This window comes from Misgurnus anguillicaudatus, chromosome 14 (genome assembly GCF_027580225.2).
Source record: "Misgurnus anguillicaudatus chromosome 14, ASM2758022v2, whole genome shotgun sequence".
NCBI lineage: Eukaryota > Metazoa > Chordata > Actinopteri > Cypriniformes > Cobitidae > Misgurnus > Misgurnus anguillicaudatus.
This window is the reverse complement of record NC_073350.2, coordinates 10,727,501-10,754,666: the sequence shown is the minus strand read 5'-3', so window position 1 is coordinate 10,754,666 and position 27,166 is coordinate 10,727,501. Positions and strand designations below refer to the sequence as shown.

Sequence of the window (27,166 nt, the reverse complement as noted above, 5' to 3'; positions counted from 1 at the left end):
ATACGGTGGAAACAACATTAAATATTAATTTAATTACATAATATAGCGCTAACAGTAACAACTCTGCACACACAATAAGTTCTTAGTACTGTATTGAACCAAACAATGCGCTCATTAAACGTGACGATGTGTACGTGGATGTAGGCACGATATTAAATAAACTGTTGCTAACATATTTCTTTCGGTCCAGGTTTATATAAGCCTATTGATTTATTGATTTTTTTTCTTCTAACGTTACTCTGGTGTAACGTTAGTGCTGCATTATGACCGTTCTAATTAAAACCTTGGCTATTATTTTGATAGGCTGCATTCAATACAACCTCCGGGTCACGTGACCAGCCTGTCTTTCTTTTAATGTAGATCTTCAAACGGAGAAATGAAAAAAGGAATTTCCAAAAACCAAAATCGGACTGTTATTTGAATTTGGTTTAGTCGTTTTTCGTTTTTGGATTCAGAAACCAAAAGCGGAAGAACGGCTCTCTTTTTACCGGTTTTTGTTTTTTTGTTTGGAACGACAAACGAAAAACATGTGGTTTCTCGTTATTTCGTTTTTTGGTTTAAACGAAAAAACAAACTATCAAAACGTACACGGACCGGGTGGCTCCCTTGTGTGATCAGCCCTCAACTCCATAGCCTCTGTCCAATCACGTCACGGAGTCACCAAGTTATGTACTGGCAAAAAGTCTTGGCTTGACTCTTCATAAAGACAAAGGTTCCCGGTGCCAAACAAAAATAACTCTATTTGCTCAAGCCAACAAAGTGAGACAATCAACACCCCTCAAACAGAGCTCAAAGATCATCTGCCCTCCCAACATCTGACTCCCATTTTTATACAGTAAGATCAAACACTTCCTGTCTGAGATGACGTACACTCTTCTCATTGGTCTCAGCCTGACACAATGTACTTGTTCGAGTTCAGCTGAATCCTTTTTCATATCTAAAATGACATTCTGCTTATTGGTTCTCATGGGCTTGGCCTACCTAGCTCAGCCACCTTATTGTTAATGTAGTTAATGTAGCGACTTTTCCTTAAATCTAAAATGACGTACTTGTTTTTTTTATCTGTTGTCTTGGCATTGGTTTTTTTTCATAATAATTGTGGCAAGAACAATCGTGGCATATTGGCAGGATTGCACCTCTGGGCTCTTTTAATTATGAGCTAAAAAATCAAAAAGTTGGCTGAGAAAACGAAAGTTTAACTGGGTGACATCCTAATCTTATATAGGGACATAATCCAGTGTAATATTAATACAGTATATGATCAGTAATATACTCAACAGAAACTACTAAAATAGTCACGTGACCCTAGCAACTTGTCAACCCACTTGTGGTCAGTGGACGTTGGCATGGACAATCTATTTATTTCTCCTTTCAGTGTTTCTTGGCAGTCTGTAAAACGATAGCTCAGAATTCTTTTTAATCTGTTTAAGACAATCTATCGCACAGCAGCTTTTTCCCATTTAGACGCGTTTTCCCCATGTTTTAGCTGATTTCACACAGTACACACATTCTGTCGCTCTGTCTTTTGCCACTCAGTGGGCGTAACCGCAGTCACTTTCGCCGAAGGTGATACTTAAGCTTTGTAATGCGGTCTGAACCAGGGGTTTACCGGGGTATTTTATCAAAGCTTAGAAAATGTCAAGTCAAAGTCTAACAGACAGTTAAATGATCAATCAGTGTTCACTTTTTAAAGTAACTTAAAGTGAGTCAGGTGTCAGATCCACAGTACATGTGTCTTAAATATTTTTTCAAGTACTTTAAAAGGGTATATTTATAAATATTATGCATAACAAATGTTTATTTAGTTTCACAAATGTATTGTTTTTCTCTGATTTGCTGTAATTACATTTGTGTTATATCGGCCTCATAAAGGCCACACTGCTTTCCTAATATTGGCTTTGGCCTTTAAAAAAACATAAAACATTAAACATGCTTTATGGTGGTCTGGTCTTTGATGTGTGCAGGCTTATTTCTTTTTCTGCCATACATTCATCAGAATCATGTGGGCTAGAATCAAAAATATTTTTTCTTATGAATCCTTCAGTTAATATTATGTTGGCCTGTATTCATAAAATATACAAGCTGTATTGTGTGAGATGAAATTTGACAGTGTCTTTTGAATTATTTCAGAATCACCATGATGCTCCTTAAAATTCTTCTAGTCTTACTTCAATTTTTCAAAGGTACAGTATGTCATTTTTTTCTTTCTATTAATTATGAAACTCAATGAGCACTTTAGAACAGGGTACATGATAAAAGTATCAGAAGATCAGTAAATCATGGACATGAAGGGATGCACGTGACAAGAAAACATTTCTCAGTTGGCTGATTAGATAATCATATAAATAAGGCCCAATCCCAATTCTACCCCTTACCCCTTCCCCTTTCCCCTTCCCCTTTGTTTCGCGCGTTCACGTGAAGGGGTAGGGGTGTCTCAATTTTCTTTTGGCTGAAGGGGAAGGGGTAGGGGTAAGGGCCAGATAGCCCTTCAAACGAAGATTTTTCAGGACCACACTTCAGACGAAGGGGTATGATAAATTTCCAATATGGCCCATAAATTTAAGTATTTTTGTACATTAAAAAGTATTTTAATAACAAATAATCACTTGTTTTATGTTGCCTTTAATCTTGTGTTCATGTATACGGTATGTTCTCAGAAAAAAGATTTGTAAAAATCGCCATGAAAAAAAAGTTTGCTAATGTTATTGACTTTGTGATAGTTCCACAACATATATTTTTTAATAATTTCTTGTAATATTAAATTTTATTGTATTATTACATCGGAGCATCTATGATGTAGGAGCTAGCAACGACTTATGATGACGTGTAACGGTCTAGTAGTGGTGTCCCATTTCTTAGGGGAATATTTTCAGCCCTACCCCTTGACACTCTGTTTCAAGGGGCAAGGGGTAGGGGTAGGCGTAGGGGTAAGGGCAAGGGGGAGGGGTATAAAATAGAATTGGGATTGGGCCTAAGTAGGTGTACAGATGATCCTGATAAAGTGCTTAGTGAGTTTAACATGCAGTCTTGTGTCTATAATTTCAAATACTATGGATGTGTGCTCTTAATTCTTTTAGGGTTATCATGTGTCAAGTATCTTTCTATTTATCTATAAATTACTGTTATACTGTAAAGTATGCAGATGATCAGTTCTCTTTTATTGTTTATTTTTTTAGAGATCTCCTCCCTGGTTTCTGCAGTGGTGGACCATTCTGCCATCCTGCCATGTGACGTCAGCAACTGTATGGGATTTCACTGGATTAAAAACCATCCCATAACAGCACCTGTTGCTGAATGCCTTGAAGGCAGATGCATTATTCAAGAAGGTTTTCAAGGAAGATTCAAACTTGCAGACGACATCAACAATGGCAATTATTCTCTGCTTATCAACTCTGTGAAATTCAATGACCGGGGGACCTATCAATGCAAATGTGATGACATTACAAATGATGTCACACTACAGGTTGATGGTGAGTTTTTGTTGTATTTTCTGCGAATAAAGGCAGGCTGAATTTTATAAACTGGTGTTTAATTTTGATAGTGTAGCTGATTTTTTTCTTTTTTTATGTCTTTCTCCCATAGTTTATATAAATGTGACAGCTGAAGAGTCTTCAAACATTTCTCTTCAATGTTATGCGGATACTCAAACTGATGTCAATGACGTGACGTGGATTCATAATGACCAGCAGAAAGTTTTACGTTACATAAAGGATGGACACACAAATCTCGGCGAAGGCTATGAAGGCAGAGTATCACTGACAAATGATGGATTTAAATATGGTGATCTCTCTCTGACTCTCACGGAGGTCCAAAAGTCAGACGCAGGATTATATCGCTGTTTTGTCGACAATCAAAATACTAAAGGATACCCGCACATCTATAAGTTACATGTGAAAGGTAACATTGGATAATCTCATTAAACTTAATTATATTTATATTTATGACAAATAGACATTGTTTCTAAAGGGCAATTTATTGTTACGTGTAGGACCTTTGCTGTACGCGTAGATCTGTATAGCCTGATGCGCAACTCTTCAATGTATCAGTTCTTTGCATGATTGGTCTACTAGGACTAAAAAAAATCTGCAACCCATTTCCTAATACGCATTTCCGCTTGCAACAGTAAAAACAAAAATGGCCAAGTAAAGTAATGATATTTAACGACTTTTGTTGCATCACCGCTGATGCTTCTCTAAAAACGTACACAACAAGCTGCTGCTTCTTTGTCTTTTGCCTTGATACCATAACATGTCTGTAGATATTGGCTACTAGCAATCTGCATGTTTAAGTGCATATCGATGCAAACAACGACATTGACGTATAAATGAAAACTTAGATCAGGCGCAAAAATATAAATCACGCTTAAATTATTTCTAAACAAAAAATAATATTTCCAAGTGATTACGGACAGCTTTTACACATCCTCAAATTTTCATTTTGACAATATTTCCCTTTTTGTAATTTTACACAGAGTTCACCAATCCAGGAAGAAACCAAACAGACAGCATCCTAGTTCCAATTGTCATATCTTTTCTTCTTCTCATCATTATTATCCTTGTTTTACTCTGTAAGATGGCATTTCGCAACACCCCTGAACAACATGCTGAGGAAAGCCAATCATATACAGCGAGAGAGAGTGACCCTGTTCAGGAGAGTGACCCTGTTCAGGAGAGTAAACCTTTTCAGGAGAGTGACCAATCATCAACAGCGAGGGAACCTATACAGGAAAGTGGCAGCAAAAATTCAACACAGCCTATATGTAGTGGTACGAACTGAAGCCCGACTAATGTCATCAAAATATGCTGTGTAGAGTCTTGCGTAACTCTCAGATTGGAATCAGTAACAAGCTGCCAAATGCACTACAATAGCTTTGAAAAGGAGGACATTTCCCAGGAGTCATACATTGCATTAAGCAACTTTTAGGTACCTTCTTTTGTACGTATCAGGGACCGTATTTCTAAACCTCCTGCGTAACCTCCTGAGACCAAGCTTTATACCCATAAATATAATAACCAAATATTTTTCTAAGAACATGAAGCCGTTTAATTGTCCATGTTTGTGAACAACAAAAAATGTGATGTCCACATACGGTTTTAGGAGGTTAAAAACTTTTATTGTTGGTGTATTATATTAATGCACTTTAATTTATTTTTAACAGTCTACGTTTTAGTGGGTTGTTTAAGTCTGTAAACTTTGTAAATATAAAGTGTTTTGTTTGTCTTAACTGTTTTAATTTCATACAGTTTTAAACTTTGTAAACCAGCCGATAAGGTTATGTAATCTGGACAACAAAAAAATATTGGTAACACTTTACAATAAGGTTCATTAGTTAACTAGTTAGTTAATTGCTCATGGTTTGTTCATGTTAGGTAATACATTCGTTTATGTTAACTAATGAACCTTTTTGTAAAGTGTTACCAAAATATTTTGTTTAACCCTCATAGGCCCCTATTTTCCTGTATACGTTAGAGTTCCTTGGGAGTAAAAATGACCCCAGAAATTAAAAGAAATTATATTACAAAAAATATATAAATTTTTAATGATACAAATAATATATAATTTTTTGTTTACTTACAATCTATACATTAATGCTGTGTTTTGGGAGATATGAAGTACTTTTGTTCTTGTTTATCACTCAATTCCTTAACTACACCATTAGCTTGCCTGTAAAATATCATTTTTTATCAATATCAAATCTAAATTATGATCTAAATTTGATTTTAATTGTTTATAGATATTGATCTAGATGTTATGTGTTGAATTCGGCCATTTGGTGTTTAGAAAAAAACATAAAAGAATTACAGTTTAGGAAATAAATTTCGACCAACAGATGCCCATAGAGACCCATTCATTTCACTGGATGTGGCCAACTGCTCAACATCACTACTTTAGTGATACATTTTGTGAATTTATGTATATAAAAACATTAGAAAGGACTTTAAAAATAAATATTATTAGAATTGTTTTGTAGTTTTTGATGAATTTTGAAATGTCTGTTTTTACAAAATGCCACAGAAATTTGACTGTGTGTGTCTTCGTCTTAGTTTTACTGTGTGTTTGTGTGTGTGAGAGTCTGTGCGTGTGTGTGCGTGTGTGGGTGTGTGTGAGCATTTTACATCTTTGTTTTGCATCTGTGGCTGTTTTTTGCCAAATTCTGTTAAAAGTCATACCTTTGTGTGTGATTGACATGTCTTTTCTATATTGCATTTGTGCTCTAGTACCAGGCCTACCTTTCTGTGTTAAAATTTTCAGATGTATTTCTTGATGCATTGTTTTTTTACAAATAAAAAGAAAAAATTTTTTTTTTGCATTTTCCATTCATTTCAATTGGGGTCATTTTTACCCCCAAAGGTCCTCTTTTGGTAAAATGTTTTACACATCTTTAGAACGACCGAATCAAGCCCAGTTTTTATATGAATCTTAACAGATAATCTGGAAAAGTCACAAAATCTTATTCCACTGAGATGAAGGGAACCATGTTTTTAAACTAAAGAGAGGTGGCTTGGGGTAAAATTGACCCCAAGGGACTTATTAGGGTTAAAAAATAAGTGTTTATTTAAAGCGGTATTTGTACAGCCTATTACACTGAACAGAATTATAAACCCAATACTTTTGTTTTTGCCCTCATTTTTCATGAGCTGAACTCAAAGATCTAAGACTTTTTCTGTGTACACAAAAGTCCTATTTCTCTCAAATATTGTTCACAAATCTTTCTAAATTTGTATTAGTGAGTACTTCTCTTTTGCAGAGAAGATTCATCCACCTCACAGATGTGGCATTTAAAGATGCTAATTAGAAAGCAGGATTATTGCACTAAAAGGCCACTCTAAAATGTGCACCATTTGCCTCATTCATTCATTCATTCATTCATTCATTTATTTATTAAGCACCAATAAACACAACTTCCGTTGACCAGGGTGCTGTACAAAGAAACACAAAACAAACAACCATAAAACAATACCATATCTATAGGGCAAATTACATCTGCATTTCAATTTGTATACGCTAGATCAAATAAAAATGTCTTTAACTTCCCTTTAAAGGTGCACAAAGTTGGTGCAGCTCTAATTTCAGGAGGTAGGGTATTCCAGAGTCTAGGCCCGGCATTAGAAAAGGCCCTATCCCCTCTAGTCTTAAGTTTAGTTCTCGGAACCACCAGAAGGCCTAGGTTCGCAGACCTAAGCACTCTTGAGGGTTGGTGAACACTCAGTAAGTCCTTGAGGTATGAAGGAGCCATCCCATGTAATGCCTTAAAAACTAATATTAAAACTTTAAAAGTAATTCTATGGTGCACTGGCAGCCAGTGAAGTGACTTAAGGACCGGAGTTACATGATCTCGTTTCCGAGTTCCTGTCAGAACTCTTGCCGCAGCATTCTGGACTATTTGCAGACGGTTAATAGATGATTCACTGATCCCCATATAGAGCGAATTACAATAATCCAGCCTTGTGGAGATAAAAGCAGGCATGAATTTTTCAAAATTAGAGACTGAGAGTATAGACTTAATTTTCACCAGGGTTCGTAGCTGGTAGAAGCATGATTTTACAACTTGATTGACCTGTCTATCAAGCTTTAGGTCACTATCCAGTACCACGCCCAGGTTTTTAACATATGGCTTCACATATGGTGTCAAGGAGCCAAGATTTACATTAGTTTTATCACGTGAGCTGGAAGGTGTGAACACTATACACTCAGTCTTTTCCTCATTTAAACTTAAAAAATTTTGCGACATCCATGCTTTCACCTCCTCAAGGCACTCAGCCATCTCTTCTAAATTCTTTCCATGATTTAGGGGAAAATACATCTGAGTGTCGTCTGCATAGCAATGATAGTTCAAGTTATATTTTCTAAAAATAGTGCTCAGAGGAAGCATGTATAATGAAAATAACATAGGAGCCAATGTGGAGCCTTGAGGAATTCCACATGTTAACTTTACTGGTGTAGATCGATGGTTACCAATGTTAACTGAAAAACTCCTGTTAGTAAGGTAAGATTGAAACCAATGTAAAGCAGGGCCTCTAATGCCCACTAAGTGTTCTAGACGAGATAGCAGCACATTGTGGTCTACCGTATCGAATGCAGCGCTTAAATCCAGGAGTATCAAAACTACCGAGTCCCCAGAATCAGTGGCTACAAAAATGTCATTAAGCACTTTAACAAGAGCCGTTTCCGTTGAGTGAAATTTTTTAAAACCAGATTGAAATATATCAGAAATGTTATTTTCATTCAAAAAAGTTTCCAGCTGACATAGGACTACTTTGTCTAAAATTTTTGTTAAAAATGGGAGATGTGAGATAGGTCTAAAATTTGATAGATTAGAGGAATCTAAATTTGGCTTCTTTAGTATGGGTTGTACGGACGCATGCTTTAAACGCTCAGGGACAACTCCCATCTCAAGACATTTATTTACAAAGTGTAATAATGCCGTACTCACTGCATTAAACACATTTTTAAATAGTCGTGCTGGGATAATGTCTAATGGTGATCCTGTAGGTTTTAGCTGCTTCACAGTGTCGTGTAAGAAGGTCATAGTGATTGGTATAAACTTACTTAGTCTGCCGGCGTAGTTTAACTGACCTACAGGGTTACCCGTGGTCAGTTGCCTATTATTTCTAATTCCCGCTATCTTATCTACAAAAAACTTGCAGAACTGCTCATTAGTGCAACACATCTTCTGCGCATATATTTGATCAGATTGTTGGTTATGGCTAGTGGAATGTTGGTCCACTCATCTTCAGTGGCTGTGCAAAGTTGCAGGATATTGGCAGGAACTGGAACACTCTGTATATGCTGACCCAGAGCATCCCAATGGGTGACATGTCCGGTGAGTATTGAAGGAATGGATTGCTGATCTGCCTCCTTTTACTCATATGCTTTTAAATTATTTTGAATACTTATTAATCAGATAATAATCAATATTTATCATCCCAGAAATTAATTTGAGTAAATTCTTCATGCTTATGAAATAAGCTTGTTTCTCTGTATTAAAATCACAAGTAAATCAATTATTGTCATAGTCCTTAAATATAACTGTGCTTTCTAAAATAATGAAGTGGTTTTATTATCTCTGTTAGAGTATAAATACCTCTGTATTATAATGGCAGATTAGCCTCATTGTTGAGTGTTGGGGCTGACTGCTGAATGAACTGCAAAGAATTCTCTTTTGTAAAAAAAATTCTATTAATTTTATCTCTGAATTCTGGTCTTCATTTATCATCACTGATCAATGAGTCTTAACTGTAAATCATAGTGACGAGACACTTAATCCACGAGACAAGACACAAGATTGGGTTCACAAGATGAGACTTTTACATTTTTTTTAAGAAATCCTCAAATGATAAAATAAATTAATGGGCATTTGAAAATCACATTATTAAATGTTTTAACTTATCTAGGACTGTGCCTAACAATTATTTTGCTAATTGATAATGAAGTAATTTGATTTTTTTGGTGAGCAATGACCTTTAAATGACATAATAATGATGATTCAATAATAATTGGTTCAAGTAAAGTATCAAAACAATGCTATGGAGCTTGGGAACGGCCATGTGGGCTGATCTACAGGATACAGAAAACCCTGGATTGCCCATTTTGGCTTTGACAGAGAACTGAAAAGTTATACTCAAGGATACATGGTCAGGACAGGAAATTCGGGAACATCAGGCTCAGACAACTTCTCTATCAGGCCTTGCAGGTCAAATATAGCTGCTGGATCCATTGTGGTCAGTCGTTCTGTGTTGGTGTTTTAAAAGCAGGCAGAGGATCTACAGTGAGGAAAATAAGTATTTGAACACCCTGCTATTTTGCAAGTTCTCCAACTTAGAAAGCATGGAGGGGTCTGAAATTGTCATCGTAGGTGTATGTCCACTGTGAGAGACATAATCTAAAAAAAATCCAGAAATGTCCACAATGTATGATTTTTTAACTATTTATATGTATGATACAGCTGCAAATAAGTATTTGAACACCTGTCTATCAGCTAGAATTCTGTTCCTCAAAGACCTGTATAGTCTGCCTTTAAAATGTCCACCTCCACTCCATTTATTATCCTAAATTAGATGCACCTGTTTGAGGTCGTTAGCTGCATAAAGACACCTGTCCACCCCATACAATCAGTAAAAATCCAACTTCTAACATGGCCAAGACCAAAGAGCTGTCCAAAGACACTAGAGACAAAATTGTACACCCCCACAAGGCTGGAAAGGGCTACGAGGAAATTGCCAAGCAGCTTGGTGATAAAAGGTCCACTATTGGAGCAAACAAGCTAAACATGACCGTCAATCTCGCTCGGACTGGGGCTCCATGCAAGATCTCACCTCGTGGGGTCTCAATGATCCTAAGAAAGGTGAGAAATTAGCCCAGAACTACACGGGATGACCTGAAAAGAGCTGGGACCACCGTTTCCAAGGTTACTGTTGGTAATACACTAAGACAGGGGTGCCCAACCCTGTTCCTGGAGGGCTACCGTTCTGCAGATTTTAGCTCCAACCCCAATCAAACACAGCTGAAGCAGCTAATCAAGGTGTTCAGGGTTGCTTGATAATTACAGACAGGTGTGTTGGAGCTGGGTTAGAACTGAAGTCTGCAGGACAGTAGCCCTCCAGGAGCAGGGTTGGGCACCCCTGCACTAAGACATCATGGTTTGAAAGCATGCATGGCACAGAAGGTTCCTGTAACACAGGCACGGATTAACGCACGGGCCTACTGGGCACTTGCCCAGGGCACTGGCCACCAGGGGGCCCTGTCAAATTTACTGTGTCTATTCTTTTCAAATACATATTTTTATTTTAATTTTATTTTCAGTAAAATTGTGTTAAATATTGAGGAATAATGTGTTTTTTGCAGTTGCAAAGTATTAACTAGTAAATAAATCAAATAAATAATTTTTTTGTATTTCTGCGCTGTTGAGAGGGACATCTAGAGGCGAGTGAAAAGCATTGCGTAATATAAAAGTCACGCGTAGAAGACGGTTACTCAAAAACCAAAACAAAAATGAGTTTAAAACCACAACCAAGTGGATGAGTGATAAGAAAGCACAAAAAGGACAGCTTTTCATCACCTGTCCAGTCAGCAAATGTGAAGTACGTTCATTTTCTCTAATGGCAAGAGTAAAAAACGAACTAAGAAGCAAAATGTGTCAAGGACGTCTAAATTCACTGTCTTTAATGGCCATTGAATGCGATCTTGTGAGGGAACTGGATTTTGATGATGTTGTGGAAGCTAAGGTAAATTTAAACCAACTTTTTATTCTAAGATTTAAGGGGCTGGACACACAAAGCTTTTACACTCGCGGCCAGCGCATGTTTTCAATTGATTCCAATGGAAACGCTGCGTTTTTCAAATAAGAATTTTCTCCTGAGATATGATTTGGAGAGGTGTGCCTGCCCGGTTGCATGAAACTCCTTAAGTGAGGGTTTCCCTGAGGGAGAAAAAATCCCTGAGGTAAGGCATTTATTTAAGAGCGTTGCAACAAAGGTCTTAACTGTCACCCTTACCTAAGTGTTTATACTAAGTATTTTACAATAGTCTCTGCCAAAAGACAGCAGAGGAGGAGCGGTTGCTATAATTACAAAATCTCACAGCATAAACAAATTAACGCACGCAGCTCAACAGACGGCGGATTTGTGTACAATGAAACATCGCAAATAACAGACTGTAAAGTGCCGCGTGTATAAAACCTGAAAGTAATTCAAACTGGAAACTGTTTAGATTGACGGACGATCAAACCGCTATTCTCCTAATAAATGCGCATCACTTTTCTCTAGGGATTATTTCAAACGTTAGAAATGCGCGTTGGTACTTCATTTTCTTAAATAACCATAAAATCAGCCATCGCGTGTGAGGTTAAGGGACCTGTTATAGTCCCTTGAGTTTTAAGGGAAAAATGGGACTTAAGGACTTTGTAGCAACGCATAACAGAACTTAAGGTAATACTTTAGCATTTAAGGGTAAATACTTATTGACAGCCTTAAGGTTCACTTAAGGGTTTTTCTTGCAACCCATTTTTTATTAAGAACACCCTTAACCTTATATTTAAGGGATTTCTTATCTTAAGGACTTTCATGCAACCGGGCTTTTTGATTGAGTATGTTGTACAGTATGTTGTCAGATACTGGTGAGATATAAATAAACCAATTTGTGGTGTTAAAGTACAGAATATTGTGTGCATTCTCTCCCCGCGTATTAGTGCCATTGTTAATCCTGTAAAATGGGGCATACAGGCAGAGGCGAACCAACACTTGAGCCCTGTGCATACAGGTGTAACGCTGTTGCCCAAAAAATTGGTAAAGGGGGGCCTTTGAGACATCCGTGCCCAGGGCACATCATCGCCATAATCCGTCCCTGCTGTAACATATTGTATGTGTTAATCAATATATGATGTTATGAGGACATCTAGTGGCCATCTGATACATTGACATCCAGAGTCACGTGTGTATGTGGAGTAGCAGAGAAGTCTGAGACGGTGCAGTGTGCTACATTTCTGCACGTGGCGGGGGAAGATGCCATAAGTATGTAATACATTTGAGTTCTCAGAAGAGGAGAGAAATACAATTCAAGTAATGAAAGACAAGTTTAAAAATTACTGAGAGCCTCGGAAAAATGTACTGTATCAGACACGTGTTTTTCACGAGATCGCAAGGTCCTGCAGAAACAATCTACATGTATGTCACTGATCTGATAAGCAAAGCAAAAGACTGTGAGTTTGGTGATCTGCACGATTGAAAAGAGCAGTGACATTCTCAAGGATTTTGAGGATCTGTTTAAAAGATTAGGATGTTTCTTGGGGAACACCACATACAAATTGATCCAAATGTCAGACCAGTTGTGCATGCACCGAGAAGGATACCTGTAGAGAGAAAGTGGTTGAAGAACTACAAAGAATGGAGCAGATGATGGGGGTCATCGCAAAGCAAACTGAGCCAACTGAAAGGGTCAACAGCATAGTAACTGTAGTTACATCAAAGAAAATGTGCATTTGTATGGATCCTAAAGATCTCAGTTTGGCAATACAAAGAGAGCATAATGCTGACAGTAGAAGATGTGGTCTCAAGAGTGCTGAGTACAATATAATATTTGGTTACTGTTGGACTTTAAGGGTCCATTGCATGTTCATAATTAGAGGAAAGACACGGTATTAAAATTTAAGTTATTTATTGATCAGATATGAAAAAGTTTTACAGCGCGCCGGGTCATCTCAAGCAATGAACGACGACCAGCTCAAAAAGTAACATGCATATTTATAAAATATATGACGTCGATCTTTCTTCTTAGAATCTCCACCCACAAAGGCCGTTCCCCTCGTACATCTGACTCCATCACCACCCAATTTTAGCCTGCAGAAGATAGACACACACAGCAAAGAAAAAACAAACTTTTCTCCGCTCATCCCTGAGGGCCATACAGCCCGTAACTTCCTCCCCAGTACTCCTCCACTTCACATATGATTGACTTCACATAGAATATAATAATGCTTTCTTAAAACCAAATCATTAATAAAACATTCATTTATTCATAAAAAACATAAGCTGTAAAATGAAAGTGATTATTATGTAAAACACATTTCAATATCATGAAATCATTTCATTATTCGTAAAATTGGTTATATGAATAAGGCACACATTAACTTCTTTAGATAGATAAACACATATTAAATCTTTTACTGCAATACTACTTCTAAGCAAACACTTTAATCATTATTAAAAAACATCTGTCAGGGAAGGAAACACACACACACAAAGAACAAGCCCAGGAGATTCTGTTCTTCAAGGTTGAGCTGCCATCCCCCATTAGGTTATTCTGTATGCAACCTTCATTTCATTGGTTAATACACATTTATCAAAGACAACATCATATCATTTATTACATCAATTATTCAATGATTAATACTGATTAAGTAAGAAATATATTGCATATTTTATCCTGTGAATATTAAAGCATTAGTTAATACATGGTTTTCTGTTTGCTTTTCCTTTTTAAGCCTCTCTCTTTATCTCGACCGTTGCCACCTGCAAATTCCTCACTAATCCAACCACGACCTTGTAACTTTTGCAAACACAGAGGCTGCTTCCTCTCAGTAACTTTCCACTCTCTCAGACAAACACAAACAATCTTTTACTTCAGCATACTATAATGATTATTGAAAACACTTCTAAATACAATATTAATAAAACAAATGACATTAAAATCCCACATTACTCAAAGTCCTACTTTGAAAATCTTTGATCGATTCCAGTTCAGATGGAATAGGAGCTGTGATTCTTCAAGAAGGAAGGCCAGTGGCTTATGGCTCGAGAGCTCTGAATGACTACGTGGATACGCACAAATTGAAAAAGAGTTGTTATTCATAGTTTATGGATGTGAGAAATTTCACCAGTACGTGTATGGAAAGAAAATCACGATTAAAAGTGATCACAAGCCATTAGAGAGTATATTTAAGAAGCCGTTGCATCAGGCTCCTATCAGATTACAAAGAATACTTCTACGACTACAGAGATACAATCTGAGGGTGATGTACAAACCTGGTAAGGAGCTGTACATTGCAGATGCTCTAAGTCGTGCATATCTACTACATGAGCAGAAGGAAAATCTGCTGGAAAAGGATCTAGCAGTGAACTGGATTACTTCACAACTTTCCATTTTAGAACAGAAATTTGATGCTTTCAAAAAGCAACAGCAGAGGATGCAGAGATGCAAATGTTTACAAATAGAGTGCTGACATGGATACTGATAGTCAGCAGTATGCATCACAAAACAATGCACTTGACAGTAAGGACATTTCAAATGAAAAAAATGGTAATGAAAGAGCAAGCTTATCGTACAAGGTCTGGTAGAATTGTAAAAATACCAGAAAAATATAAAGACTGAGAGTTCATACCATGTATGTGCATTGTTGGATGTGTAATAAGTTGAAATGCAATAGTTTCTGAGTATAATTGCATTTGTGAAATGTGCTGAATAATTTTGTAGTTATGCTGAAAATATTTAATTAATGAAATTCAAACGCTGTGTTTAAAAGTTCTATGCATCAGTATAAAGGAAAATACTTAAGAAGAGGGATGTAACATATTGTATGTGTTATACATATATGAGGTTATGAGGACATCTAGTGGCCATCTAATACATTGACACCCAGAGTCACATGTGTATGTTTTATTACTGAAGGTTAGTTAAATAAAGTTTTGTAATGGAGCAGCAGCTCGTGTTTGTTTGTCTAAAGAACAGAACAGTTCCCCTGCTTAAACCAGCACATGTCCAGGCCCGTCTTAAGTTTGCCAATGACCATTTGGATGATCCAGAGGAGTCATGGGAAAAAGTAATGTAGTCAGATGAGACCAAAATAGAACTTTTTGGTCATAATTCCACTAAACGTGTTTGGAGGAAGAAGAATGATGAGTACTATCCCAAGAACACCATCACTACTGTGAAGCATGTAGGTGGTAGCATCATGCTTTGGGGGTGTTTTTCTGTACATGGGACAGGGCGACTGCACTGTATATAGGAGAGGATGACTGGGGCCATGTATTGGGAGGTTTTGGGGAACAACCTCCTTCCCTCAGTAAAAGCATTGAAGATGGGTTGAGGCTGGGTCTTCCAACATGACAATGACCCAAAGCACACAGCCAGGATAACCGAGGAGTGGCTCCAAAACAGGAAGCGAACAGACTCACTCACTCACTTAGTGAGTATGAAATCGGTATTGAAGTTGTCGGACCTTTTTTGGAAACATGATTTGCCTACTGTACATGCATGGACACGGACAGCTGAGTTCAACGGGGGATATAAACTGGTTTCATACAGGTTACGTGGGTTCTGTTAAAGAGCGTTCATGCTATCACATGCATGTGTATGATTTATAACAGTATTCCTATGTCTTTGTAAAAACCTATTTTGAATTTTTCTTATACAGTAGAAAATATTTTTTGCTTTGTTGGTGATTAATTTAAGTCAGTGGATGTTTGTAAAGGCTTCACTGCATGACGATGAGAAGATCTTTATCAAGAGCTCAACAGCTCAGAGAGCAGCTCCTTCAGGCCATTGATTCTCAATATAATGTGAGTAATAGATTTGTTTAAGGATTACATTATTTACATTAAGCATCATGAGTTGGTACTGTCTGAACTCTCAATCCATTTAACTCCATAATATTACAATTAACTATATTGTGCATGCAGTGCATTTTTTTTTATAGATTGCTTCATGTAAATTTGAACTGTAAATAATTTTTATCCAATGCCACTTACATTGCATTACATAAAATTATATACGTCCTTTTATCTGTATGTAGGGATCAAACCCATGACCTTCTGCGTTGTTGTGCTCCACCAACTGAGCTACAGATTTGAACAGCATTTGCTAATAATACAAAATATTTTTAATGTATTCATTAATGATTAATTAAACTCTGTCTAATTTACTGCTTAAAGCAATATTAAGAAGTGTAAAATACTCAAAGGTCTGCTATAAACTGAATGATTTTTGCTATTTATAACAAAAAGCAAGTTATACATTTTTTTATATTATTGCAGTGACTGCATCAATGTTTTTTTCCAGTATGTGACAGTATAATATCTGGGCATAAATTAGTTCTCTGTCTTTAAATAAACTTTAGATTTATTTATATTTATATTGTGAAGCCTATATATTAAAAAAGTGGAGGTTTGGGTTCCATTGCATTACAGTAACATTTATCTATTTTACTTATTACTGTTGCTTTTTTCTGATAGTTTAAGTGTCTGTGTAGCCAGGTTTAGTTTAAAGACCCTTGAAGCATTTTAAACAGATTTTTACCGGAATGAGTACACTTGCATGTCACATTTGCATTTCTAACCAGGACCTGAAAGTGTCTTTACTGGTGACAGCTGCAGGTGCACATGCGAGACTAGATTCAAATACTGTATGAGGGCCCAAAGACTTTTGTACATACAGACAAATAATCCTTATTATGAGTGTTTTTTATATAGAATTATATAACTGTTTGTTTTGGTACTTTGGTTTACAGATTCACAATATGGCTGTGGTTTTGGATGTGATATACTGCCTAGAAAAATACCCCATGACTAAAGAGGCTCTGATGGTAACTTATACAATTTGTATTATTTCATCAATGTATTGTGTTAAGGATTTCACACTTAGAAAAAAATCCTGCCTCCACAAACTACAACATGAATGTGAACTTATCTGTCATTTTATTAGTGATTTATAATATTAGTTGTTTATAATATTGTATTCTAGGCCTATTAAGTTATGGGTTCGGAGAAGTAATCATAAATATATTTTAAAAATCTATAGTATAGTCTACACTCTTAAAAAATTCTGGATTTTTTCAACTCAGCGTTGGGTTCATTCCTTTTCGGCCCAATCTGATAGGTTAAATTAACCGAGAAGATGTTTATATTTGACCCAGCAATGGGTTAAGACAATGCAGAATTTTGTGTTAAAGGATTAGTCCATTTTTCTTATAAAAAAAAATCCAGATAATTTACTCACCACCATGTCATCCAAAATGTTGATGTCTTTCTTTGTTCAGTCGAGAAGAAATTATGTTTTTTGAGGAAAACATTCAGGATTTTTCTCATTTTAAGGGACTTTAATGGACCCCAACCCTTAACAGTTTTATTGGAGTTTAAAATGGCAGTTTCAACTGAGTTGCAAAGGACTCTAAACGATCCCAAATGAGGCATAAGGGTATTATCTAGCGAAACAATTGTCATTTTTACAAGAAAAATAAAAAATATGCACTTTTAAACCACAATTTCTCGTCTATCTCCGGTCCTGTAACGCGCCAGCGAAGGACGTATGCAAAACTATGCCCCAGTGTTTACAAGTGTGGAGAAAGAGGACCGTTCTGACATTGTTGTATGTCGAATGATACTAATTAATGTCTTTGTGTCAGTTTATTGTTTACATATATGTAACACGTGACCTTTCCACAGCATTACACAATTACGTTAGGTCGCGCTGGCGTGTTACAGGACAAGAGATAGACAAGAAGTTGTGGTTTAAAAGGGCATATTTTTTATTTTTCTTGTCAAAAATTATGATCATTTTCGCTAGATAAGACCCTTATGACTCGTTTGCGATCATTTAGAGTCTTTTAAAACTCTTTTGGAAAAAAATGTTAAGTGTTGAGTTAAGTGTTGGGGTCCATTTAAGTCCATTAAAATGAGAAAAATCCTGAAATGTTTTCCTCAAAAAACATAATTTTTTCTCGACAGAACAAAGAAAGACATGGTTGTGAGTAAATTATCTGGATTTTTTTAAGAAAATGGACTAATCCTTTAACACAACCCAGAATAGGTTTAATTACAACCCAACAGGGTTTATCTATTTTTGACCCAACGCTGAGAATAACCCAGCATTTTGTGTGTGCGTGTCAATATATATTCATATATATAATAAATGTGAAAATGAGTGTTTGTTATTTTTCAGGAAACCAGGCTTGGAAAGTTGATCAACGATGTGAGGAAAAGGAGCACAGATGAAGATCTTGTCAAACGTTTAAAAAGCCTCGTACGAAGTTGTCAGAATCTAGCTGCAGAAAATGAAGCCACAGAAAAAGATCCAGACACAAGCATTTCAATCCGGGCCAAGTTAGTTTCCAGATCAACTCAAACTTTTGTTCACAGTATCAACCAAAGGGCTGACAAGTCTGATTGTTCAGCTCCAGATAAAACCATGAATTATCCCACCCGTGTCAGACGAAGTAAAATACCTGTGCGTGCAGTCAACCCATACTCCTCCTCTCACATATCTACAAAACAATGTAGTGCATCCATGAGTCTGAGGACATCTCTGTCCAACCAGCCTTCACAAGACCACATTGTCAGATACCTGCACATGCATGAATCCCAAAAACACAGAGTCTTTTCAAGTCAATGTTCCCATAGAAACCTGTTTGTTATTGAAGAACCAACACTGTCCACCAGCACTGTTTCAAAATGTACAATCCAGAACAACAACATACTCAAACCCGCTTTAAAGAAATGTAACCTGTTCTCTATCAGTGAGGTTTTGAATGGAGTTAAAGATCCAACTGTGAGAACATTTGAAGAAACGCAGAGAAATCAACACAGCAACCTGACCAGTAAACACAATCAACCTCATATAGAGGACAACACCAAACCTCCAAACAATGCAATAATTATAACACATGATCATCATACTCAACAAAGTGAAGATAATGAAGTTAACAGCTCTGAGAAGCTGAACAAAAGCCTTTGTTTTGTCCAGGAGACAGAGTCAAGTGAGATGTCACAAGATAAGATAATTAACTCTGATGTCAACATCCAGAATAGCTTATTAAGCACAAAATGTCACATTTCTGGGGTGAATTTGTTTGTAGCTGAGAAGGATGATGACAAAAAGTACAGGAGAACAAATGTGTTTATACCAGATATTATTGTGACAGATCTTCCAGGGGTCAGCAGAGACCTCACTGAGACAGATCTACAGAAAATACGCCATCAAAGATGGCATGGTGTGAATGGATGTTATGATAGCAGAAATAACTGGTATGACTGGACACAGTCTATGGAACTGGATTCATATGGAGATGGGAAGACACTTAAGATCTCGCCTTATGTTTGCATAGATTACAGAGTTATTTAAATGTAGTTTTAAATTTTAAATTAATTGCAAACTTAAGGTATAGTTTTTTTCCCTATTTGTGTGCCTTAAGTAAATTTGTATATAATAAAAGACATGACTTTTATCTTGACTTTCAACAATAAACCAGGTGCATAATATACCGTTGGTTTCTGAAGCACATTATGTGAAAATACAACCAACAGAGCATATCAAATGAATTCCTGAAAGGAGGATTTATTTTAGAAATGTATTAGCTGTTACAATTATGATAATGTTTATTAATATTATTTTCAATTAGCTAAATAATAATTTTATTCATGTTTTTTGTTTCAATACTTTTACTTGCTTATGCGTTCTCCCTGCAGTTCACCAATATCTCCTGTAGATGGCAGACTTTACTCAAAAAGAAGTCAACTGTAACTATAAATGTTTCAATTTAATTACATGAAAATAAAGATACTTTAAAATATAGTGTTTTAAAATGTATCTAAACAATTAAACAATAATTATACAATACAATCTGTATAATGGCCTAATAATATACACAATACTTTGTTGAATGCTCATTTTTATCATAGGCAAATATGCAGATTTTCCTAAGTAAAAAAAATGCAAAGCTAATATAGTTAATCCGATTTATTTAAATGAAAAAAAGTATATTAAAAACATTCAAAATTACTCTCTAAACATGTTTACAAAAACAAGCATTTTCAGTTTAATTTTGAGTATTTGTATATATTTCATTTTATTTTGTATACTCTTAACTTACCCAAGTTAGTGATTAATTTAATATTACATTTCATTTTCCCAAAAGATAATCGGGCTGAATTTGGGCCTATTTCCCCGTTACGACAATCCTAGGTAAAGTCGCGATCGTCTTTGTTGAACCGATTAACATCATAGATATGTATATAAAGGCTAGATGGCTCAAGGCGGAGTCCCTAACGGCATCACCTGGCGGCCATCTTACGACAGGGGGCTCGCTCACTCGTAGCATTGAGTTTAATGGTGCAGGTACTTTTAAATGACCATAACTTGCTCAATTTTCTACCGATTTTCAAACGGGTTGGGTTTTTACAAACGTTATTAACGTGGCTATAATTATGGATGCTTTAACATGTTTCATGAATTTATTTTTTATTTTTAGTATAGGTATGCAGTGTCATAGGTACATCTTTGACGTTTATAACAAACCAAACCGCTCGAAAATCGGTGAAAAAACTAAGCAAGCCATGGTCACCCAAAAGCACCTGCACCACCAAAACTCAATGCCACGAGTGAGCGAGCGCCCCGTCGCAAGATGGCCGCCAAAATGCGGACGTTGCACTCAATTGGCCAGCAGCGCGGGTGAGACATCTAGCCTTTATATACATATCTATGATTAACATATCATATTTTAGTGTGGGGCACCGATATATATATATATATATATATATATATATATATATATATATATATATATATATATATATATATATATATATATATATATATATATACACACACACACATTTGTAAGTGAGTTCCAGGATTCAAATAGTTTTAATAATTTGTTTTATTTATTATATATATAAGTTTAATATATATAATGTCAATTAAACTGATTAAAAATATAAAAATAAGTTACCAGTTTTATTACCAGTGGTGTGGTTGCCAAGGTCAATTTTGTGTAGGGGCGTGATTTTTAAAGCCCCATGTGCATCACGTGACTCTCCCCCCGCCCGCGGTTGGTTCCGGTTGTAGAGTTTGTAGATGCGTTGCGGCTTGCGCTGAAAGATGGCGACGGTGGAGCAGCGCCCGCCTGTGCGGGAGGGAATGCGGATCGCGGTGTTGTGTCTGTGTTGGTACACCGTCAGCTCAGGCGGCAACGTGATCAACAAAATCATCCTAAACAATTTCCCCTACCCGGTCACCGTTTCTCTCTTCCACATCCTCTCTATCATCGTGTTTCTGCCGCCGTTGTTGCGAGCATGGGGTGTCCCGCGAATCGAGATCACGGCCCGGTATTACCGCTGGTTTATCCTGCCGCTCGCCTTCGGAAAATATTTCGCCTCCGTCTCGGCCCATTTCAGCATCTGGAAGGTCCCGGTGTCGTACGCACACACTGGTGAGTAACGTTAACCTAACCGGGGGGTGTGATTGTTTGTGTCGTCCAGGATTTGTGTAGGGGCCCATCGATTACAAAAAATTAACACAAATGTGAACAACCGAACCTGATTGTCTGGGTTCAGATGCGTAGATTAAGGTTAAATAAATTTAACGTCACAGCTTTGACTCCTGTCATAGGTCTGAATGTATCAGATTTTGCTAAATTAAACGCAAAAAAATCTGTCCGTTCCGATTATTTAATCCGTAACTTATCGGAGTAACTAAGTTATTAATTTAAACTGTAATGTTTTGTTTTGGTAGTGTTAATTGGTAACAGTCTGTAGTTTATTGAAGTAATGTAAGACTACGTCACTTCCGCCTTCTAAATACACACTGCCACATCATCCACCTGCGGGACTGCATGAGCTGTCTATGGGCTTTAATACAGACCAGTATGTGTTGGGAGTTGTGCAGTTATATTTTTAAGCTTCACCTGTGTTTGAATAAAGCTGGTGACGTGTATTGTGTCACGTGTCTTATCATCAACCAGCACAACATAATAGTATTTTATTATTTACCACTAAATTCACCATTAAATTGATGATAACTAATATCCTGACTCTCGTTGCCTTTGTAATGGTGAATAATCTTCAACCTGCTAAAGTTATGAAGAGCGCATACATCCATTACCTTTAACAGGGTTAAAGGTAAAGCAATGGGTTTATGTATGAAGTATATTCATATATAGAGCCGAGGCACCGTTTTAAGAGTGACAAACAATAATTTTCATAGTTGCTGCTCAAGTCAAATTTCAAGTCTGCTGCTCTTTAGTGCGTTTATGGTACTGAAGTTAAGTATATAGGCTAATTACAATCAAGTTCACCATCCAAGAACAGTTTGGTGACAAACAATGCCTTTTCATCATGATTGACCACCTTGCATGACGCAAAAGTGATAACTAAGTGCCTCTGGGAACAAACATCCAAATTTTTGGTCCATAAACTCCACGGACCATAATCCTGTTGGGAATTTGTGGTCAATCCTCAGGTGGACAAACAAAAACCCACAAATTCTGACAATCTCCAAGCACTGATTATGCAAGAATTGTCTGATGCAATGAGGATGTGGTCCAGAAGATGATTGACAGCATGCCAGGGCAAATTGCAGAGGTATTGAAAAAGATGGGTCAACACTGCAAATATTGACTTGGTATACAATAGTAATTTCTGACAAAAATATGTAAAAACACTGAAGACTTTGTGAAAATTAATATTGTGGCATTCTCAAAACTTTTGGCCACTGGTCTATTATTTTTTTAAATATATATTTTTTAAGATTATTTACAACAGACAAGAATGAACATCGTACTGAAGTAAACTGCTGTTGTTGTAGACTTGTGGAGCTCTTCATTGGCATTCCAAAGTCAAGGCGAGCCAGGATATTGTTTAAAATAACTCTGTCTGTGTATAAAAAATCATAACATTTGGGTTGGCAGTAAATGATGAGAAATCTTGCATACATTCTCAAAGAATGCATCTATTACCAATATATTTAACCATCTGTTTATATTTCCATATCTTAACCCCCTAAAAGTCCAGACATCAGAAAAATATTAGTATATACTCATGGTTTCAATTTTAGATGAGGGAAACATGCATGTGTTGCATACATAAGATCACAAGTTTATGTAGGAAAATCACATACTATGTAGCAATTCTGTGAATTAATCCCTTCAGACCCTGCGTCCACTGGAATGGACATAACATATTTTGTGGTTTAAACCAACAAAAATGATTATCAACCAATCAAAATAAGGCACAATGATTAAACAGGCCTGAAGGGGTTAAAATGGCCAAACCAGAAGCAGGACCCAAAAGGATAGAACAATACTTATTTTTTTTAAGTTTTGGATGCGCATTTATGAGGAAAAAAACTTACGGATGTGACATTTCTCCATTATGGACGTGACTATTCTGAAATTAGCACTTAAATATGAAACATCATTTTTGAAATGCTTTAAAAACTTTAATATAGACTTTGGATGGGAATTTAAACCGCCACATATTTGCATTTATCAGTAGGCTAAAAACTTTACTTTTTATGATAAGGTTAACATTTCAATGAAATTGCCCTACCATGTAAATATCTGTTCTTTTTAAACCTGAAAAAGTAGTTAGGGCTCTGCCCCCTAATAGTTGACCAATCATAGTCGAGCAGGAGAGGCTTGTTCGAGTACATTTTAATTAGTTGATTAGTCGCAGAAAAAACTCAGTCCTTGATGACACAGATGTGAGGTGAAGTGATTATTTCTAGAGGGTAATTTTTAACCCAAAAGTTGAAGTGCTCTGCAGGGGGGCAAGCATTCATGTATTATTCTTTCATTCTCAAAATTATAGCTTAAATTTTTTAAAATATAATATAAGCAGTATAATGCAACTTCACACATTCTACGGTAACTAACCTGCACCTTTATCAGGCACATATTCAAGTGTTCGTTCATGTGGACATGGTGTCCAAAAAGTGAGTAAGGCTATAAGCTTACTAGATCTGCCAAGCACCGGCATCTCCATCTTGTCCAGGCCATGGGCACGAATGTTCTTAAAGACGCGTGCATTAATCAAGGAGGTTGTATCCCCCTTGAATCTTTGGTTGATAACTTCCTATTCTGAAAGTTTGATCAGTTGTGCATTATGAATAATATGTGCAAAAAATAATACTGAATCTACTAGTTTATTGCAAATTCAGACACTCTTTTTAAAGTATTTTGGGTCAACCTCTGGCACAGCAAAGCTGAATCTCTTCAAATCCTAGAAGTCCAGCATATTACCGAAACACACCAGTGGCTTTGCTGTCATTCATATTAAACATGTCATTCTGAGTTTTTTATAAAAATAAAGCAACTCAGAATGTTGCCTTTTTTTACTTGTGGGTAGGGAAATAGTTAGGAGATGGTTTAGGTTGTACCACAGGTAGTTGAGCACTTTATTTCAGTGGGTAATGACTGCCTTTTCCACCCACTAAAATACAGACCTGTGGGAAACATTGTCCTGGTTTTATCTTTCTGGCTTGAAATATCTGAAAATATCACCATTTAGGGTGAAAAATATATTTGTGTTTGTTGTGGCAGACAGCTGTGTGTTTCAAATGTGATGCAGCATTGGTGCAGGTTTCGACAGGATTTTTTTTTAGAGGTTTCTGAATGTAGATGAGTAAATGCATTTCTTTTCATTTCCAGTGAAAGCCACCATGCCCATCTGGGTGGTTATGCTGTCACGTATAATCATGAAAGAGAAGCAAACTACCAAGGTCTGTCCTCATCTAAACGCACTACAGTTCAAAAGTTTAGGGCCGTACTCATTTATATTGTTCCCACATTTTTTAATAATAACACATCAAAACTATGGAATAACATACTTTGTAAATACTGTGTTGTAATAAGTTATTGCATTTATCTGTTTTTGTGATCAGGTTTATGTATCTCTTATACCCATCATTGGAGGTGTCCTATTGGCTACAGTCACTGAATTGTCCTTTGACCTTTCTGGATTGATCAGCGCACTGGCAGCGACCCTCTGCTTCTCTTTACAAAATATATTTTCCAAAAAGGTTTGTACATATTTATGTGTTTAACTTGTGCTTTTATTCATTGCACAGCTCTTTATAACACTCAATGTTAGTCATTTGCTGCATTCTAGTACGTTTGACTTCATGCGGTGTTGTGCAGACTCATCTGCCAATCTGCATACAAAGCAGTCTGTCCTGCTTGAAGCACTAGTCTTGTGGTAGTCAAACACACCTTTTGTTTAACTACTGCTAAACTTCATAACTGATCTGTGTCTTTTGCTACAGTTTTTGTAAATATTTGTGCTAGTTTTTATGTACTACTATTTCTCTCTGTTTGCCCATCCTGGTTACTTTGTTGGGATTCATCCTGACATTACTAAGTTACTGTTATTTGCAGGAAGTGTAAGATAAACTGCGGAGTTCTTGTATGAAAAGTTTATTTGATTGTTTTAGGTCCTGCGTGACACGAGGATCCATCACCTTCGTTTGCTGAACCTACTGGGCTTTAATGCACTGTTGTTCATGCTTCCCACGTGGATTTTAGTGGATCTTTCCAATTTCCTGATGGAAGGAGACCTGGTAAATAATGCTTTTATTATTAAATCCTTTTTTTAATATATTTTTTAAATAGGGAACATTAGGGGTGTAACTGTACGTGTATTCGTAACGGACGGTTTCGGTACAAGGCTTTTGGCACGGTGCACATGTGCGCCGAATGCAATCTTTTGTGTGTGGAACATAGGTCAATTTTCGTGTTTCCACACAAACGTATTAAGTTGCGTTCAGCGGCAGTCTTCTGTGCAACATATAACATAATTCGGCCTGCAGAAAGATTTTTATTTACTTAGTTGTATATTCGTTTGATTATTGATGTAAACGTTTACGGGGCTGCTCACGTGTCGCGTCTAAAAACGCGTGTTAAAGATGACAAACAATAAAACAACATTCATTCACTCTAAATGAAAGTAAAAATTGCACATAATAGTGACATATACATATACATTAATAAACAAACAAATCGAATAAAGCATATTTTGTGATGTGATGTTTTAATATAAGACAAGACTTTCAGGTGTCATGAACACACTATTTGGTTTAATCCTTTGTAAATATAAGGTAAAAACATATTTTTATTTCATTTGTGTAATATTAAACTGTACCTTTAAATTTATCTGCAGCATCTGGGTTACCGTGTGTTATCAGTTTGAGTGGTAGTTATCTGAAGAGAACGAATCTTTAAATGTTGCGACTGGCCAATCACATTCAAGCATTTTAGAGTGCAATAAACATATTTCAATGCATGGGTCTTCAACAGATCATCTATGGCCACTTTGAGGTCTGTGGTGGTATGACCAGCAGTCCTATTGCTTAAATTTAAAATTTAAATTTTGTCCCTCATTAAATCTATTCAGTAAATTTAAAATGTTATGTAGTATGTTAACAGTATGTATACAAAAAAAAATGCTAATTCTAATATAATATTCTAACAAAGCTTTTCAGACCTGAGCCTTTGTTTCGGAACCTGGTACATTTACTCCTTTGGATTGGTTTGTTTAGGCTAGGGATAGGCATCTTCGGTCCTGGAGGGCTGGTGTCCTGCAGAGTTTAGCTCCAACCATAATTAAACAGACCTAAAGCAGCCAATTAAGGTCTTACTAGGCAATGCGTACTAGAAACTTTTAGGCAGGTGTGCTGAGGCAAGTTGGAGCTAAACCCTGCAGGACATTGGCCCTCCAGAACCGAAGTTGTCCATCCCTGGTTTAGGCATATGTGAACACGGCAGTTACGCCTGGATCCACACCAAAACAACTGCTCTGAGACCGCCTGAACGAGGTGGTCTCAACCCGATTGCAAACCAACTCTGGAGCGTTTCGCTATAAGTGTGAAAGCAATCTGACCCAATGGACCAATGCACAAACAGGCTATC

General features: G+C 36.6%; 3 protein-coding genes across 3 annotated transcripts in view; all 3 read left to right on the top strand.

The window, feature by feature from the left end:
• Window positions 1-6,021, top strand: part of LOC129428173 (polymeric immunoglobulin receptor-like) — a 32,221-nt gene extending 26,200 nt beyond the window's left edge. Inside the window, exons 2-5 of the mRNA XM_073875860.1 lie at window positions 2,131-2,183; window positions 3,177-3,470; window positions 3,583-3,897; window positions 4,573-6,021. Of these exons, the coding sequence (XP_073731961.1) occupies window positions 2,131-2,183; window positions 3,177-3,470; window positions 3,583-3,897; window positions 4,573-4,595 (685 nt within the window). The 3' untranslated portion in view covers window positions 4,596-6,021. The remainder of the gene's footprint in view (window positions 1-2,130; window positions 2,184-3,176; window positions 3,471-3,582; window positions 3,898-4,572) is intronic.
• Window positions 6,022-15,722: 9,701 nt separating this feature from the next.
• LOC129427820 (mediator of RNA polymerase II transcription subunit 26) lies at window positions 15,723-19,867 on the top strand. Its single transcript, XM_055184582.2, has 3 exons — window positions 15,723-16,052; window positions 17,000-17,074; window positions 18,430-19,867. Exons 1-3 carry the CDS (start codon window positions 15,975-15,977, stop codon window positions 19,606-19,608), a joined length of 1,332 nt encoding a protein of 443 aa, XP_055040557.2. The 5' UTR covers window positions 15,723-15,974; the 3' UTR covers window positions 19,609-19,867.
• Window positions 19,868-21,311: 1,444 nt separating this feature from the next.
• Window positions 21,312-27,166, top strand: part of slc35e1 (solute carrier family 35 member E1) — an 11,007-nt gene continuing 5,152 nt past the window's right edge. The window contains exons 1-4 of the mRNA XM_055184304.2: window positions 21,312-21,694; window positions 24,911-24,981; window positions 25,144-25,281; window positions 25,693-25,818. Of these exons, the coding sequence (XP_055040279.1) occupies window positions 21,364-21,694; window positions 24,911-24,981; window positions 25,144-25,281; window positions 25,693-25,818 (666 nt within the window). The 5' untranslated portion in view covers window positions 21,312-21,363. The remainder of the gene's footprint in view (window positions 21,695-24,910; window positions 24,982-25,143; window positions 25,282-25,692; window positions 25,819-27,166) is intronic.